At 38.3% G+C, this 16,205-nt stretch overlaps 1 protein-coding gene across 2 annotated transcripts in view; it reads right to left on the bottom strand.

The window, feature by feature from the left end:
- Window positions 1-16,205, bottom strand: part of FBXO11 (F-box protein 11) — a 70,799-nt gene that overhangs the window by 29,512 nt on the left and 25,082 nt on the right. Inside the window, exons 2-4 of one of the 2 annotated variants that reach the window (XM_036381362.2) lie at window positions 6,375-6,502; window positions 6,176-6,257; window positions 322-466 (exon numbers count right to left, since the gene is read on the bottom strand). In XM_036381362.2, coding sequence (XP_036237255.1) covers window positions 322-466; window positions 6,176-6,257; window positions 6,375-6,502 — 355 coding nt within the window. The remainder of the gene's footprint in view (window positions 1-321; window positions 467-6,175; window positions 6,258-6,374; window positions 6,503-16,205) is intronic. The other variant, XM_036381363.2, reaches the window with a different exon arrangement.

Raw genomic sequence — 16,205 nt, 5'->3', positions numbered from 1 at the left:
ATGTTTTGTTCCTTCTGTGTGAAGTAACACAATCCCCACAGTAGCCTAAAAAAGGTTAAAGGGGGAAGAAGGAATGGCAACTGAAGGAATTGATTTTTTTAAAACAGGCATTTTAACTAGTACCTACACTACCAGAGAGTCAAGTTTTAGTGTTTAATACATATAATACAAAAATAATGCTTAACTAAATCAGACATAATAAAATACAACTGGTTTTCCTTCAACTAATTGTAACCAGCATTTCAATTTTTCTATTGTACTGGCATCTTGAGCAGCACATCTAGTATTTCTCAAGATAATGAGGAATAGCTTTTCACTTACCACAAAATTGGATCATTAGCCAGCTCACTGAAGCGTTTACACACACAAGCTGCTCTACAGAGATCCTGCTCCAGCAGGTAGGAGAAGATCTTTAGAACCACTTCATCTGGCAACTTTTCCTGAAGATACTGCTCTGCAGGTGCTGCTATTAAACAGTAATCAATACAAGGTTATTGACATACTATTGAGTTCAAATTCTGACTCCAAAAGATTAGCAACTTGTCACTTGAAAGGTTCCCCTTTAAAATGTCAATTATCTCAAGGCAGCCTTTTTTTAAAGCTTGTTTCTTCTAAAACCAAAGGCAAAAAATCTGTAACTTGAAGTTACAGACTTCAAGTCCTCATTCCAAACTTCTTATTCCATCTTTTCTATTGGAGGAATCACTCTGCAAAGAAGTGCAGATGTTAAGCAGGCTACTGTGCATGTTCCAGAAATGCTGGCTTCTCACTGCTATTAGCTTCATTGTGGTTCAATTAACCCACATTATCTATACAATAATAATAATGCAATCCCAAAGCCAAAATGTCTGCAAATGTTTTCAAACACAAAAGAATTTAATCAGAAATAGTCACTCTCTGGAAAAACTACTAGGAAGACTTCCTTCTTCTCCCACAATGAACACATTAGGGAAAGAGGACATCTGGGATGTAGGAAATCAACAGCCATCAATAACTCCCAAGTCTCCTCCTTCCCCTTACTTCCATTTATGCTCCTCCTTTTAAAATGAAAAATCTAAAGCAGAAGAAGTATTAGTCTTGCCAGATGCATTTCTTCAGAGAGGCTGGAGAAAGTTGCATTCCCATGCCACTGTGTGGAGACAGGAGTGCACTTTGTTAAACCCTGCTATGGACACTCCACAAACAACAGATCCTTTGGGAAAGCCCTGCCTGCAGTTTGTGTTGTCACCAGACCCTCCTGGGGAGGAACCCTCAGAGCAGGTGAGTTCTGCTTGCAAAGGTCACTTCTTTGGCTAATGCCATAAGCATCCTCTCTATGATTCTAAAGACACAACCACACAGAGCAGCTTCCAAAGTTTAGAGCATTTGTATGCAAGGCATTCAGAGTTTGTGCCTGCTAAATTCACAGCACAACTACATCCACGTAATCATGTAATGCCCCCCACATCAGATTTTCTGAGCACCTGAGCCTAAGGAGCAACAAGACTGTCATTTTGGCTACTACAAGAAGCCTACTGAAGTGACCTTAAGGAAGATGACCTACTAAATATGAGGGAATAACATTCTGAAAAATAACATCCATGTGAGATTTCACATATAAACAAAACAAACTGCCCCAGGATTCCCCTGGGCAAGACAGCACAAATAAATGTTATTTTCAGCTGTAAGATGGAGAAGACAGAAACTGCAGGCACCAAACTGTGACTTTTTTACCCCACCTTAAACTGGGGTCTGCAGATCATATCACCAGAACTTGTGTACTGTGACAGAAGTGATTTTTCCAGGGTGTCATGCTTACAACTCTGATCAGACCACGTAGAAGAAATTCTGAAATATTCCTTAGATTGCAGCACCTTCCCTGAAAGTGTTCCTTATTGTGCCATCCTATGAATGTCCCCTTAGTGATTCCAGAGTGCCAATTTCATCTCAGATGCTAGAGATGCACTTTATGTATTGATGTATTTATGCAGTTGACAGCTGCTCACAGCAGTATCACAGTTTACAGCCCTGAACTATAGGTATGTGCCACTTCAATCCAACAAAAATCTATGCTGTGCCAAAATGGTAATGGCCACCACTCCACATGCCCACAGCTATTTGCTCCCACAGCATCCTATTCCTCCTCTAGTTTTTTTATGATCAGCTCCTTGCTTTAGTCCATTGCAAGCTACAGAACTGCTAGCATGGGGCACAGGGGAAGAAACAGGAATGAATACCCAGAAGTTGGCCAAGACAGTTCTCTTCTGCAACAGCATTAATGGCAGACTACAAAATTATTTTTATTCAAGAAAAAACAAAACAAAACAAAGCCTTATGAGCCAGGCTGAATCCAGTAAGTTGGTAAAACTTACAAAATACAAGTAGTCTGGAAAGGCCTTCTGCTCAAGAAACACCTGGGGGGGCCTGAAGCCTGAAGAGCTTAGCAGCAGCCAGTAAGGGAACATGGTTGTACATCAGCAAAAAATGTTACATGCATTATCAATGCTGGTTAAAAAAAAAAATTATCAATGGTTTTTAAAAAGGTTTTTTTCCACTGGAAGTATAAAGGGTCAAACAGGCAGGAGCAGTTTGTTCTACAGTCCTAATTACTCTGAAATGCATCACAAGATAATTGGACATTGCTTCTGAATTAGTATTTTTCTGGTAGCTTTCCAGTTAGATGTAGTCTTCTACTGCCTTACTGAAAGCTGAAATCTTATACTGCAGATGCAAAACAATAAATCTTCCCAAGTTTTCCACGACCTGTCTTCTCCTTTTAACACAAATCCCTGAGGCATACAGTTACTTCCAGAAACAAACTGCAGGTTTTTTTCTTCCTTTATCTATGTTAGGACCTTGAATAATTTTTTCTTGAATGGAGAAGTTCATTAACACGGTGCCTTCCCACTGCTCCAAACTTCATACTCCTGTTTTCCTCCCTATGCTCGATTTCAAAATCAAAATTGAAATCCAGATGTGTTTCCTTATTGCAAGGGACAAGGAGCAACTTTGAGAAAGTGTCAAAACACTTGAAATAAAAATAATAATAAAAGTTTTAAAGCCTCAATTAACCTTCTTGCCCCTGCAATTTTTCAAGTTGCATTTACTTGGAAACCTAGGCAGTGCATTCAAAATGAAGATGATGATTTTACAGGTGTTTGCTATCCTCACTCAGCTTTATTCAAAATCTTGTAGAAGTGAGCAATTTCATTTAAATTGCCCTTCTGCTCAATTAAGCAGGGGTTGATTTAAGATTTCTCCACTCAAATCACTGATACAGTGATTACCAAGTGAAATTCTCCAGTATAATTTGAAAAAGCTAATTTGCCTCTTAATGTGAAGACTTCTCTGTATCCAAGAGAGACCAACATGCTTTTGTTCTATAAATCCACACTTCACATCTTGGATATCTTTTAGTAATGTGTCAAAGCAAGGATGTAATCAATGTGTTCTTCCTCTCAGTTTACAAAAATGAGCCAAAACAGTTGTAAAAGGCTTGTCTGGCCACCGGATCAGAAGCATTTATATGTTCCTACTCCTGACACTTTCATGCCTATTGATGAAGTCAAGGTAATGGACAAAATGCATACTCATATTAAAAGAGCCCCAACCGGTTTTCCAAATAAGTGTCAAAACCAGGTAAGAGTAAAAATAAAAATGAAGTGTGAGAGGTCATCACCAATCTTTATCTTTGCCCTACTGCAAGTTGACAGTTGAACTATTTATAATTTAGTAAGTATTACTATACTGCACATCTGAAAGTTAGAAACACAACTAGTTATGTCATTCAGTTTCCACAGGATATTCACAAAGCTAATTCAGTTTCAGTTTTGATCATTTAGCTGATAGGGACTAGCAAAGTAATACCAAGACAAAGAGCAGGGAAAGCTGCCTGAAAGTGAATTTCCTTCTTTGTACAAAGACAAAGAATGCCATCCCAAGAATCCAAAAGTGTAAATTATGTCTTGTATGGTTGCCTTTTTTGTCCATTTTAGTGGAGAAGATGGAGACAAATTCTTTTGCTCCACAGGGATGTATTTAGTAAAAATCTTTTCTTCTTAAGAAGCAGAAATATGTCAGAAATATAGCATGTATTGTTCTTGGGAAAGGATCCTAGGAAATCAATAGGAAAAGAAAAAAAATCAATTTAAAAAGTCAGTAAGTTCTGTAAACTTATGCATGTTCCTAGTGTACAGAACAATCAGTGTGTGAGCCAGTAACCTCAAGTCTCAGAATGTACTGCAAATCTATAGTTCAGTGAAAAGAGAAATTTAAAATAGCAGCACTCCCAGCAGAACTAACTCTGAAATCTGTATTAAAATACACGTTTTTCCGACTCCTGGCTCCACTCCAGTTGGAAACTCTAGTTGACTGGCATTTCTCCTTTCAACTTCACTGAATTTTCCTCCACTCAGAGTCTGTACAACACGGAATGGTTTTCCACCAAGAAATCTTCCTGTATTTCTAGTCCTTGCCATCGTTTAATCTGCAGGTCTAAAATAAACACGTGTACAGCCCAGATGACAATACACAGTCACCACTCATGACAATCCAAGAAGCCTCACACCCACAACTCAGTTACAATAGCTATCATTACCTATGCCAACAAAAAGACATGAGGTGAAGGGGACTGTGTGTTAAAATAAATCTCACCAGAATCAACATTTGAACAAATTTAGAGGAATCTCTTAGAAATTCAACAGGGAGAATAAAAATTAACTGTCACCCATACTGGGAAAGAGATTAATAGAAAATGGTTTGAGGAGGACACTCCTTTCTTACATTGCAACTGGTTTGAACACGTTCTTAAAAGTAAAATTGTAAAATCACTGTTTACAGTGATTCCTCTGTCAATTCCATGCTGGAGGAGCCTCCACAATCCCCACATGAGCTCAAGAATCTAACAAATGGAATGCACAGTGAAAGCGTGCAGAATTCCTCAGGAAATCAGTGTCATTCATGTTGGAAAGTCACACACTTTCACTAAAGAAAGGGGGAGAGTAAAAGCACAGCGACAAACACAGCAAAGAGTGAAAGAAATGGAAGAAAAATTAAGAATTGTCAAGAGAAACAAAGTCTGTGACAAGACAATTCTGCACAAGGCTCCAGAGAGCAAATCAGGAAATGAATCAATGAAAAATGACACAGGGTTATGTCCAATTGGTTCTGGCTATTTCAAAAAAATAAATCTGAAGTTAAATGGTTCTTAAACAGCTGCTGAAATTAGAGAGTTGATCAAAGAGGGGGAGAATAAAACAAAGGGGGAAAAGGACAAAAAAAGACAACAAACTATGCTATGGAGAAAATGAGAAGCCAGAAAGAGCAGACCTCAACAGAAGACATGAAAACAGACCCAAAGTCTTGTGCCAGCTGCTCAGCTTTAATTCACAATATTAAGGGAGACATGGACTAAGAAAAACAGAAGCAAGAAAAGCAGGAGAAACCACATCGATGGGAGTTGGCAAGCGCTGGTGTTGATTTTCCAGGCAAAAGTGACAGCAGATCTCCTGGAACTGAAGAGTGTGTCAGGAGACAAAAAATAATAGAAGCAGAGAGACTGAAAAACTACACAGAAAAGAGAACAAGAAGGGGGTGTATGCCTGTATACACCTGCAAAGTGTGTGCACACAAATAAAATACACACAATACAGTTACATACACATGTACCAGATGTGTGTTTATTATACAACGTACATTTACTGTAGATGTGTGCAAAAACCTCCATACATTATGTATGCAGGTATATCTGGTTTTTATTTACAAACACACCAGGTCTCTCCCTCTCTCCACAATGAAGTGCTATGGTGACATACCCAGACTACCCCTAAAAATGCAATGGAACAATGCCATCAATATGAGAAATGGTAATTAAGCACTGCAGTATTATTGCTCCTAGCAGCAGCTTAGATACAACTACACAGCACTATGAGAATAAAAAAACAAACCAAAACATACCTGCAATGAAGCAGACAGAACAAAGGATCAGATTCAAAAAATTCTGATTAAAACCATGCTACCAAATTTGAAGATCAGAACAAGCCTGGAGTTTTGTTTTGCTATTTTTTCCCCACTACTGTTTCTTAGTTGGAGAATACAAAGAAAAATAGTTTAGGGACAATCTGTGTGGGAGAATGTGTGACATTAAAATGTCTCTAACTCCTTCTCCCTTGCCCTTTTTTTGCACAAAAGTTATTACCTGATAAATCCTGGGATTTCCCAGATACTCTAGCACGTTTTGCTCGGTGACCAAAGTTTTCAGTAGCTGAAGTAGAGGCACCCTTTAATAAAATAAATTAGAATTAGTGCAGTCATTAGATAACTTAAGAAAAATACTAACTAGTTTCATATTCTTGAAACAGTAACACTTGCTGTACAATTAAACACGAAGAAGTTACCTCCATACTGCTCTTCGTAGGACAAGCTGTTCTTTTAGGTAGAAGAGTTTTTCTGCGAAGTTGGTACGGGCTGTTTTGTGCACCAGGACCTGATTCTTCTGCAACCATATCTGCAGGTACATCATCATCTGCAAACAAAAAAAGAAATTTGGTAATTGGAATTGTAGTTTTGCTTTATACCAGGGAAATGCTACAGAAATTTTCAGGCAAGTACATAATCAGAAGGGTGGGGAGGAAGTGCTAGAGAGCAGAGTACTTCTAGTAAAAAAAAAAAGGTCAGAATATCACAGCATACAAATCTAAGTTCCTTCATGTGTACTTTCTCCATACACACACAGCAGCTACACCAAAGCAGATTAACAAAAAGCAAAAACCGAGACTTTTGGTTTCTCTATAAGCATTTAATTCACTGTGCTAACTCAATCACCTCATTACTTCAAATCTTTTACCTACACAATCAGCAGAATGAGGAACGCTGAAGTGTCAATTATTAACTAAATGTTATCAAGAAATCCTTTAGTAAACATAGCACTTAGTACAAAACTCAAGACTGACTTTTCCTCAAACATTTTGGGAATAGCTTAGGTCAGCACACAAAAGCTTCTGTAAAATGGAGGTAGCTTTAAATACATACATTCTCTTCACCTAAATTACACTTGAAAAAGTAAGAGCATATTTTCTCCATGCCCTTTAAAAAAGAAGTGCAGAAAGTGTCATGAGTATAATTCTAAAGGCTTTGATTCATTAGTTTCAATTTTCCCTGTTCATATATTTATGGAACATACTTGAAACAAGCAAGAAATAATTACTCATCACTGCATGCCCTATAACTAACATTACATTATAAAGCTGCAAGAATTTTAAAAAGGCCAGAACAAAAAGCATCTAGAAAATAAATTAAACCAACTCCACTTAAGAAAAATATATACTTTCTGCAGATGCTTAACTGTGAGAAAACAATTCTGCATTTCCTTTCCATTTCAGTTGTCTTTTTCTTCTTAAGCTGAACAAAATGAGATGTGAAAATAATAGCCATAAAAGCAATGCCACAGAGCCAGCAGTTTTCCTGAATACATTAGGTTGAAGGGACTAATGTAAAAAAAAACCAAAACAACACAACACAAAAAAGAACCCAATATGCCACCAATAAAACTCCCAATACTACAGCAGTCTGTTTAAAAAACAAAGCAATGCAATTCTGAAGTGACTCATGCACATTTCAAAATCTTAATCTCATGATTTTCCTAAGGGTTTCTGGGTTGGGGTTTTTGATCATAAATTACAAAACATTGTGCTTATATTGGATTATACATACCATGCAGCCTGAGCTGCTACATCAGTGAAAAAAAGCCACCAAAACCCCAAACTGTTTTTCCCCTTCCTTAGCAGATATTTATAAATGGCAACCTTGCCATGAACCATTAGAGATCACAACACTGCCACAAGATCCAAATAGAGGACAGAAGCTGTGCAAAGATGAAGTTCACTGGTGATGCGTACACCTCCACACAGGCTCTCAGAACAATACAGGAGAGCTTCATCAGCTCATTAATCCACCTGAAAATTAACCTGCAAGTACCTCCATGATCAGCCTTCAGCCAGCCCAACAGCTGGTGCAGCTCAGCACAGCCACAAGACCACGTATCTGGGAAGAACCACCAACAGCACAGCTCTTAAGGACAGAGATGAACTGTGAAATTTCTATCAAGACCTACCACTTTTTAAAAGAGAGCCACCTCCAAAACTTCAGCTGGAAGCTGGCTCACACTCCCTGCCTGCTGCTTCCCAGGTACACCTCACATCTGATCACTTCACTACCTTGGAAGGATAAGTATTTATGAATTATGCAAAAAGCCTAAAGGACACTGATAGATGAACTGCAGTGAATTTTCCTGTGAAGGCATGTCTGGCTGAGCGTGGGGATCACTGCCTGTGGGAGGGCAGTGACCTCAGAGCAGACTCAGTGCACACTCACAGCTCAGTCACTTGGTTTTACCCCTTTCCTTGCATCTCTGATGGAAAACACCCTCTCAATTAACAAGGCAGGCAGCAGACAGAAGCTGCTACAGGAGAGCTCCCAGCCTTCCCTGGCACACCAGAGCAGAAAAGCAGCCGTGGGTGTGAAGCAGGCCCTGCCAGCAGGAATTCAGACACCATCACCAGCCCCACAGCAAAACACCCAAATGTACTCAGACACTGCAGCAGGGATCGATTCTGCAGCCCTTGCTTCTATTTTAGATTTGATACAGTAATTATGATTACTGTCACTAATATCCTCCAGAAACTACCTGGGGACTTCAAGCATGGTGTCTCAAGCTCCCCCTGCTCCCCTATTTTGCATTGAAGACACAAGATGACTGTCAGAACAGCTGGGATTTTCCCCCAGCTCTGGATGGTCAGTACAATGGTTCAAAATTGCCACATGAAATACAGCAACAGCATAATAAGCAAAAATAACAGGGGAAAAAAATAGAAAGCAAAGCAGAGAATTTTGTTCTCTCAGTAGGTGATGGAAAGGGCAGAGATAAAATCCAGTCAGGTCTTCAGAACACCACCCATGGAGGCCACAAAGGACAGAACATATTACTGCTGGAAAGAGACAGCAGAAGCCTGTGGGGTAAAACGGAAGGAAAGGTCAGTTTGGCTGAAACACTGAAGGACTGGCTAAGCAGAACAGAAATATATTCATATTCTTGCAGTGTGTCCTACTAAAAGATTGCTCTTCCAGCACAGACGACAATAAGGGATATGCACACACTCACAGCAGGCACCAGAAGAATTAAAATCTTCCTTTTTCCATCTGAACACCAAGGAAGACAAGGGAAGGGTACTGTGATGTCTCTCACCAGCAGTTTTTGCCACACTTCTGAGGGGCTTCTGCATGGATTTCTGACACTTCAGGAATAACAACTGATCCTATTTTTCCAGATGCAGCCTGTGTAGTTACTGCCAAGTGAAACAGTACCAGGGAACCTGAAGGCCTTGGGTGACCTCTTTGAGCAGTAGCCTTGGTGCTTGGTTTTAGCCTTCCAGATGCTCCCTGAAAGCCCTGAGCAGACTAAGGCAGCTACACTGGGAGCCTTCAGAGAGATGCTGCTCACAAAGTAAATACTTCTTCAACACTGCACACTGCCCTTCCCTGAGCAAAAAACTCTTAAATCAGACTGCCAGAGCTCTATTTTGAAAATCCTTCCCAAAAATCACTTCAACATACATCTGCTTTAGAGCAGAAATATCTGTTTTAAAATACAGTGTCTCCAAAATATTTTGAAAAACCCTATTTTAAAATGTAACAGTATCAGGCAGTAACACACATAAAAAGCATTATAATCACATTTGTTGATGATAGAAGCATAAAAGTCAATAAACAAATTTGGAAGAGTGCGTGTGTAATATTAATATCATCATACAAACACCTGCTGAAATGACTGCCAGATGCTGTCACAGTTTCAACCAAGTCAGTATGTTTGCAGTTTTTAAGAGATTAAATTAAGCTGAGTCTGCTCTCAAATAAAAATATTTACCCAAATATTTTACACCAATTATATTGTATAGTAAGATAAAATAATTTCAAATAAAATCATGTTTACTGAACTTCGTGACTCTGACAGGTCAAAACCTAAATTTAAATTAAGAATTATCTCATCTGATAGTTCAAAATGACTCACGAACCTGAAGTGTAACACTATAAGCTTTAAAACCCACAAAAGACCAAAAAGAACAAATACCTTCAGGAGGAAAAGAAGAAAAATCTGCCATTCTAGCAACTACTGTCAGGAGTGCTTTGTATTTCCACAGATGCTGTGGAAGTGAGTAGATTAAAATAGAGAAAAATAAAATTATACAACTGATTTCTTTTGTTTCATGAAGACTTAAGTTACAGAGAAGTAACAAAGTGCTGTCAAGAGCTATCTATTAAAAAATATACACCCCTAGGTCACTTCTAGAAAAAAATTATCATGTTTCAAAACACGTGCATGTGGTTTCATTTCTACCTTATCTGCATTCAGATAATATTTCCAAAAAACATTGTTAATATAATTGACAACTGTAAGGTTGATAAATTCTTCAAAATTAAAAGAAAAAAAGCTTTAAATTCCCCCAATAGACTCATCATAAAATAGAAACAGTAGGAAGAGGATCCCAAAGAAGGCAGCTCATACACTAACCTGGAGTGTTTGATCATTTAAGTTTTTACTCTTATTTTTGTGCTGGTTTTCTCTACCTTCCCCAAACAGGGCAGGAGGAACAAAACCAACCAACCAAAAAGATTTGCAGTCAGGAGAAGGAGAGCCCTGGGGGTGGCAGATATTTCCAAACAGACACAGCACTGAAATTGCTCCTTCAGGCTGGGGGAAAATCTGGTGAGAAATCCAACCAACTCGTTTTCAGACAGGAAAATCCATATCAAATTGAGAGTATATCTAGAAGAGCAGCTCTGAAAAATTAGGTTAATCCATACTGAACCTATTTGAATGAAGACATGATTCATCTTGCCTATCAAACAAATTTTAACAGGAAGAGTTAATTAAACAGTGTTTTAAGTAGAACCAGTACAACTTCAGAACGAAATAATAAATTATTAAAACAAAAAAAATTCCAAAACTGTCTATCTTCATAACTAGAAGAAAACACAAACTAAGCAACTAGAATGTTAACTGATACAACTCATTTGCTCTGGATTGACCTCATCTTGCCATAAATCTGGCAAAACCCATATCAAGTATCCTGTCAGCCTGTGAGATGACAGCCCCAAGAACTTGACTGGATCCACTTCTGGATTAGCTCAAAATTCTAACAGAGAAAGAGGATGACACAAATTTAAAGGAATAGAGAGGAAGGAACCCCCAACAGAGCTAACAATGAAGGCAAATGACTTACAGAGCAGAGATTCAAGGCAGTTCTGTATTTGCACTGACAGCAACATCTCTGCAACAAACTGCTGCCCAAAAAAACCAAGCAAACACACCCACTCACCATTTTTCTTTAAGGAGCAAGTCTCTGGGAGTGAGCTGTTAAATAAATGCATGTATCAGTAGTGTGACTGACACTCATCCTGTGTCCTTGAAAACATTCCTAACAAGTGGCTGACACCTGAAAGCAGATACAGCACCAAAACATTAAAGATACTGAATATAGAATTTGCACATACTACTCTGTATCTCAGAGCAAAGGTTTCTCACACCAGTGGAAGCTTACACGTTGATTCCAGGCAGCATTTAAGGATTAGTTTAAATTATGGATGGCTTAAGGTTGCTTTTGAAATGGAGACCATTTTCTTTTGAGAGCTATCTGAGGACCTCTGAAGAGAAAAAAAAACACTAGCTAGGAATATCACAAAAAAAGCAAGTGCACCCCCAGAAAGCCCCACCCAAAGCTAACAAAACTCCTACAAAATTGAGAAAAATGACGTGCAAAGTTCACAGAGCTCAGATCCAACACATCCTAAAGGCAGGAGCATTGTGGTGGTCCTTTACAGTCAAATTTCACAGTGGACTTGGAAAAACAAAGGGTCCATAAGAAACAGGAGGCATGTATACAGCCACTCCATTTTATGCTGAATGTAAAACATGGTATTAAAATAGGTAGCTGCAAACTCATTTGTTACTATTATCAGAGACTTTAATAAATATTGTGATATAATTTTTAATTATAATGGAAAGAAACCCAGCAGCATTTTTCAAGTATTATCTAGAGCAGCTCAGCTCACAAAAAGGTAAAATCTAAAAGGTAGTATTTTGTGTCTGGTTCTGATGGCACTGCTCAAGGAGAAGGATTAACCTCTGACTGGAGACAAAGCTGTTTGGAACTGGAAGAGATCCTGCAAGAAAAAGATTCTGAGTCAGAACTGCTACTCAGAGTAGCAGGCTCTCAGACTGGAAAGGGGACAGACCTAACATTAAAAATGTATGTTTTCTTAAAGACTACAGAAAGATCAGACTTCCTGAACACCATATGGAATAAAGAGATTCTGCCTTCTGGGAAGCAACATCCAGACACAATAACCATTACTGACTACTGGAATATTTTAAATATACATACAATTTCTTACTGGCAATAAACCAAAGATATGCAACAATATGCAAAGCACACTGTAGCTTGTAACAGTTTATCAAATAAACAAAAATTGTGTGGAATACTTTGAAATTTTCCTGTATGAGATTTATTTCTTAAATTCAAAGAGGGGGAAAAATTATGCTTAAACCATAAGTCACAGTACTTGTACAGAGCAATATTTAAGAAACACACACACCACACCACCTTCCACCCAAAGACTCAAACAGTACTTTTTTCTGCATTTACATTTTAAGCATTTAAACATCAATACCTAAACAAGACATCTTATTACTCTCTCTGGAAATAGGTCGTGCAGTCATGATGGCCTAAAAAGAGTAAGAATAGATCAGACACTCAAACTCTATCTCTGTATTTATCCAGAAGCTCATGTTATTTTTACAACATATTTAGAAGTATTTTCTAAAAGAAGAAAAGCAACTACTTCTAGCTACATAGAGAGTTTCTTAAAGCTGACACTATTTCTCAGCATTATTCTTAGATAAAAGTTAATTTCCACAAGAAATTCTCAATAATCTGATCTTTTCTCTTCCTCATCACATTGTGAAGCCCACTGCAACAATCCTCACACAGGTCACTCAAACCAGACAGAGACACCACCCCCCCAATGGTCTGCTGGGGCAGCTGGCACCCCCAAAATGCTGCACAGGAAAGCATGGTTTACACAGCAAGGTAAAACCTTAAATTCTTAGAGCTGACACAAAACAGACTAATACAAAAGGAGACAAATGGGAAAGATACACTGGCTGCAAGCCCAAAACTTGTCCTCATCTATATTTCTTAAAAAATTATCAGCAGTCACAAATAGCTATTCACATCTTTACACTTCATTCCCTAGGGAGCTCACAGTCCAAAACCACCTAGCACAAAAAACATGTGTTAACACCAGTTAAAAAACCCTCCAACTACTATGAAGAATATATTCCTTTTCAAAAGCCAGAATCAAAAAGTGATAACGAGGATTTCATGAAAAATTCTGGTTTCTTTCCACAACCATGCCCCTAGAAGAGTATTTCACATCAAGTTAAAGACTGAATTTCTAAAAAAAAAAAAAGAAATCACTAACATGCACATTTTTTATTAAAACACAGAGAATAATTGTTCAAGTACCTGCATACTTGAGCTACTTGTTAAATAACTCATTTTAGAGAGAGAAGAAAAAGACCTTTTTCTTCAAAAAAGCAGCTCTAATGATCAGCACTAGAATGTAGAACTGATAAACTAGAATTAGAAGACAGATTTTATTTTCTGGTATTTTTTTTAAAATTACATTGTTTTCCCAGACTGATGATAACTGTATTACAGCACCATCTATAACATTTAGCAAAGTAATAAACAACTCTCCAGGTGGCTGCTGTGCAAGTATTAAGGGAACTTCCCTCCCTGCTTAATAGGCAGCTTGACTTCTGCTCTGACAAGCTTTCATTGAGAAGGGACAAGGAACCCTTTTTGGGTGCATTCCTCATTAAGAAAGCAACACTTTCAACACTGTGGCCTTGCTGCATGGTTCCTTGGTGCTACAGTGAAAAAGCTGACCAAGGAGATTTTAAGGTTCAGAAATACAGTGCTAAGAGCCTTTCACTGTTACATTTCTGAATAACACTAAATAAAATAGACTATTACTACAAGCTGATTTTTTTTTATCTATTGTATGATTATACTCAAGATTCCAAGTAGGACCAATTAAAATTTCTACCTGGCCATATCACTTCATTTGTTAGGGCAGTCAGATTACCAGTCTCAAAGGTCATCTCCCTCTCTGGCGGAAATACAGCAACTTTCATCTCATTAGAAAAGCACAGCCAGTGAGAACAATAAAAAACACTGAAATAGGTTCAAGTATTGCCACTTTATTCTGACCAAAAAGATGTTTCTGATCAATCCTCATGCTTCAACTTCAGGCAGTACTTCAAGGTGCCTGAACAAAGAAAGAGGTGAGAATGGAACCCTGTGACCACACCCTTGGGGCCTACAAAAAATTCCAAATTCCCATTTTACCAGGAAGTAAAGTGTCTCTCAGACAGGAGGGAATTACAGATTCTCCAACAGCAACACCAAAGTCACCAGAAGGTGTAAACAGAGGAACTGTGGAATCAGTCATTGGTACTTAAAAAAAAAAAAAAAAGGCAAATAACCCCCATCAAATCACACAAACCAATGAACAAACCATCAAAAAAATTACCAAACCCAGAGAACTCACTTCCATGAACAATGATGTCAGTCAAATCATTGGACATTAACAGGATGAAAACCAGCCTCCAAAACTCAGGAGGTGAATGTTCTAATAAGCACATGCAAAATTAATAAGAGATAGTTATTTGTGAGGACATATTATTTCTAATAAGCAGAAAGTACCTGAACTATGAAGCAGTTTTTTAATAAGACTAAGTCTGGATATTCTTGATACCAACAACTACAGAAAAATAATTAGAAGTTTGTGATTTCCTCTTTGTATTAACTTCTGGCAGCAATTATTTCAGCCTCACCTCCTTTAGCACTGCTGAACTGAAGGAGGAGCAGGACACTATTCATTTCTTCTCTAGCTGAGTTTCTGATATCTTTCAAAAAATTTGGGGCAAACCCACAGTCTAGGAATGAGTAGATTCAATGAGAATGCAGAGATTTCACTTAAAGCATCCTCAATTTACACTTCAAGTTTTCTACACTCCATAATTGATCCATTTACAGGAATTTTCTGTCATCCATGGGAAACCAAGAGAAACATGTCTCCTCTTGAAAGAGCAATAAAACAATTCACAAGTCTCTTTATGAATTAACACTATTGCAGCTATGCAAGCATAACCCCTGTAAAACACCATCTCAGGGCACAATCATTTCACCCAATTTTCAGGAAATGAAAGCCTCCCACAGATTTCGCTGTCATGAGCCACATCTGCAGAACACTGTTGTAACACAGGCTGCAAAAAAAAAACCCCATATCTCCTGCTACTAAGTGTAGTAGCAGATTTGGAGATACTTGCCATGCAAAGCCATCTGCCTCCTGTGGACTCTCCATGAGAAGTAACTGACATCTATCAATACATTGGCCCAGCTGAAACCTCATTACGTCAAAGAGCAGTTTTGATGAACTGTAGGAAATTCCTGGTTTAGGGCTTCAGAAATAAAAGAGCTTCTGAAATGCCTAGCATGACAAGGAAAGGCAGTCATGGATATGTCTTGCAGTGGCAAAAAGCCTAAGGAAAAAACCAAAACCAAGATGAAAGGCCAGACAGCCCTTTCTGTGTGCTGGGTTCCAAGGGGTATAGTCAGTATCATTTCCTCTAAGAAAGAAACAACAAAGGAGGAAAACTATATTAATAATACTTTACAGCTTACTGAGTTTGGCTGTCTTTCTTCTCTACTGTACCAAGCAAAGTCTCCAAGCTGACCTCTAGTCTGTGAAGAGGCAGAGAGACAGCAAAAGGTCCAGAAGAAAAAATATGGACCCTGTAACCTTGACAGAGAGTTGGGAGGAAAACACACCTTGTGCCAACACTCCTCACAATTCTGGATGTTCAAGAGCATGTCTCTAGAAAAAGACAATTATGCAAACTGCAAAAGGAAAAAACTATTAATTCTGCTACATTTTTTGGCTATTTCCCCTTACTATTACACTGATATTCAACAAGCACACTGAATTCTCCTGCTGCCCTAGTACTACAATCAACACTTACACAGAATTTCAAATGTTACAGCTGAAATGAAAAAAACAAACAAAACCCAAAAGAAACTCCAGCACATACACTCCCCAAAGAA

Source organism: Molothrus ater, chromosome 3 (genome assembly GCF_012460135.2).
Source record: "Molothrus ater isolate BHLD 08-10-18 breed brown headed cowbird chromosome 3, BPBGC_Mater_1.1, whole genome shotgun sequence".
NCBI lineage: Eukaryota > Metazoa > Chordata > Aves > Passeriformes > Icteridae > Molothrus > Molothrus ater.
The sequence above is the reverse complement of the archived record's forward strand: the minus strand, read 5'-3'. Positions and strand labels throughout refer to the sequence as shown.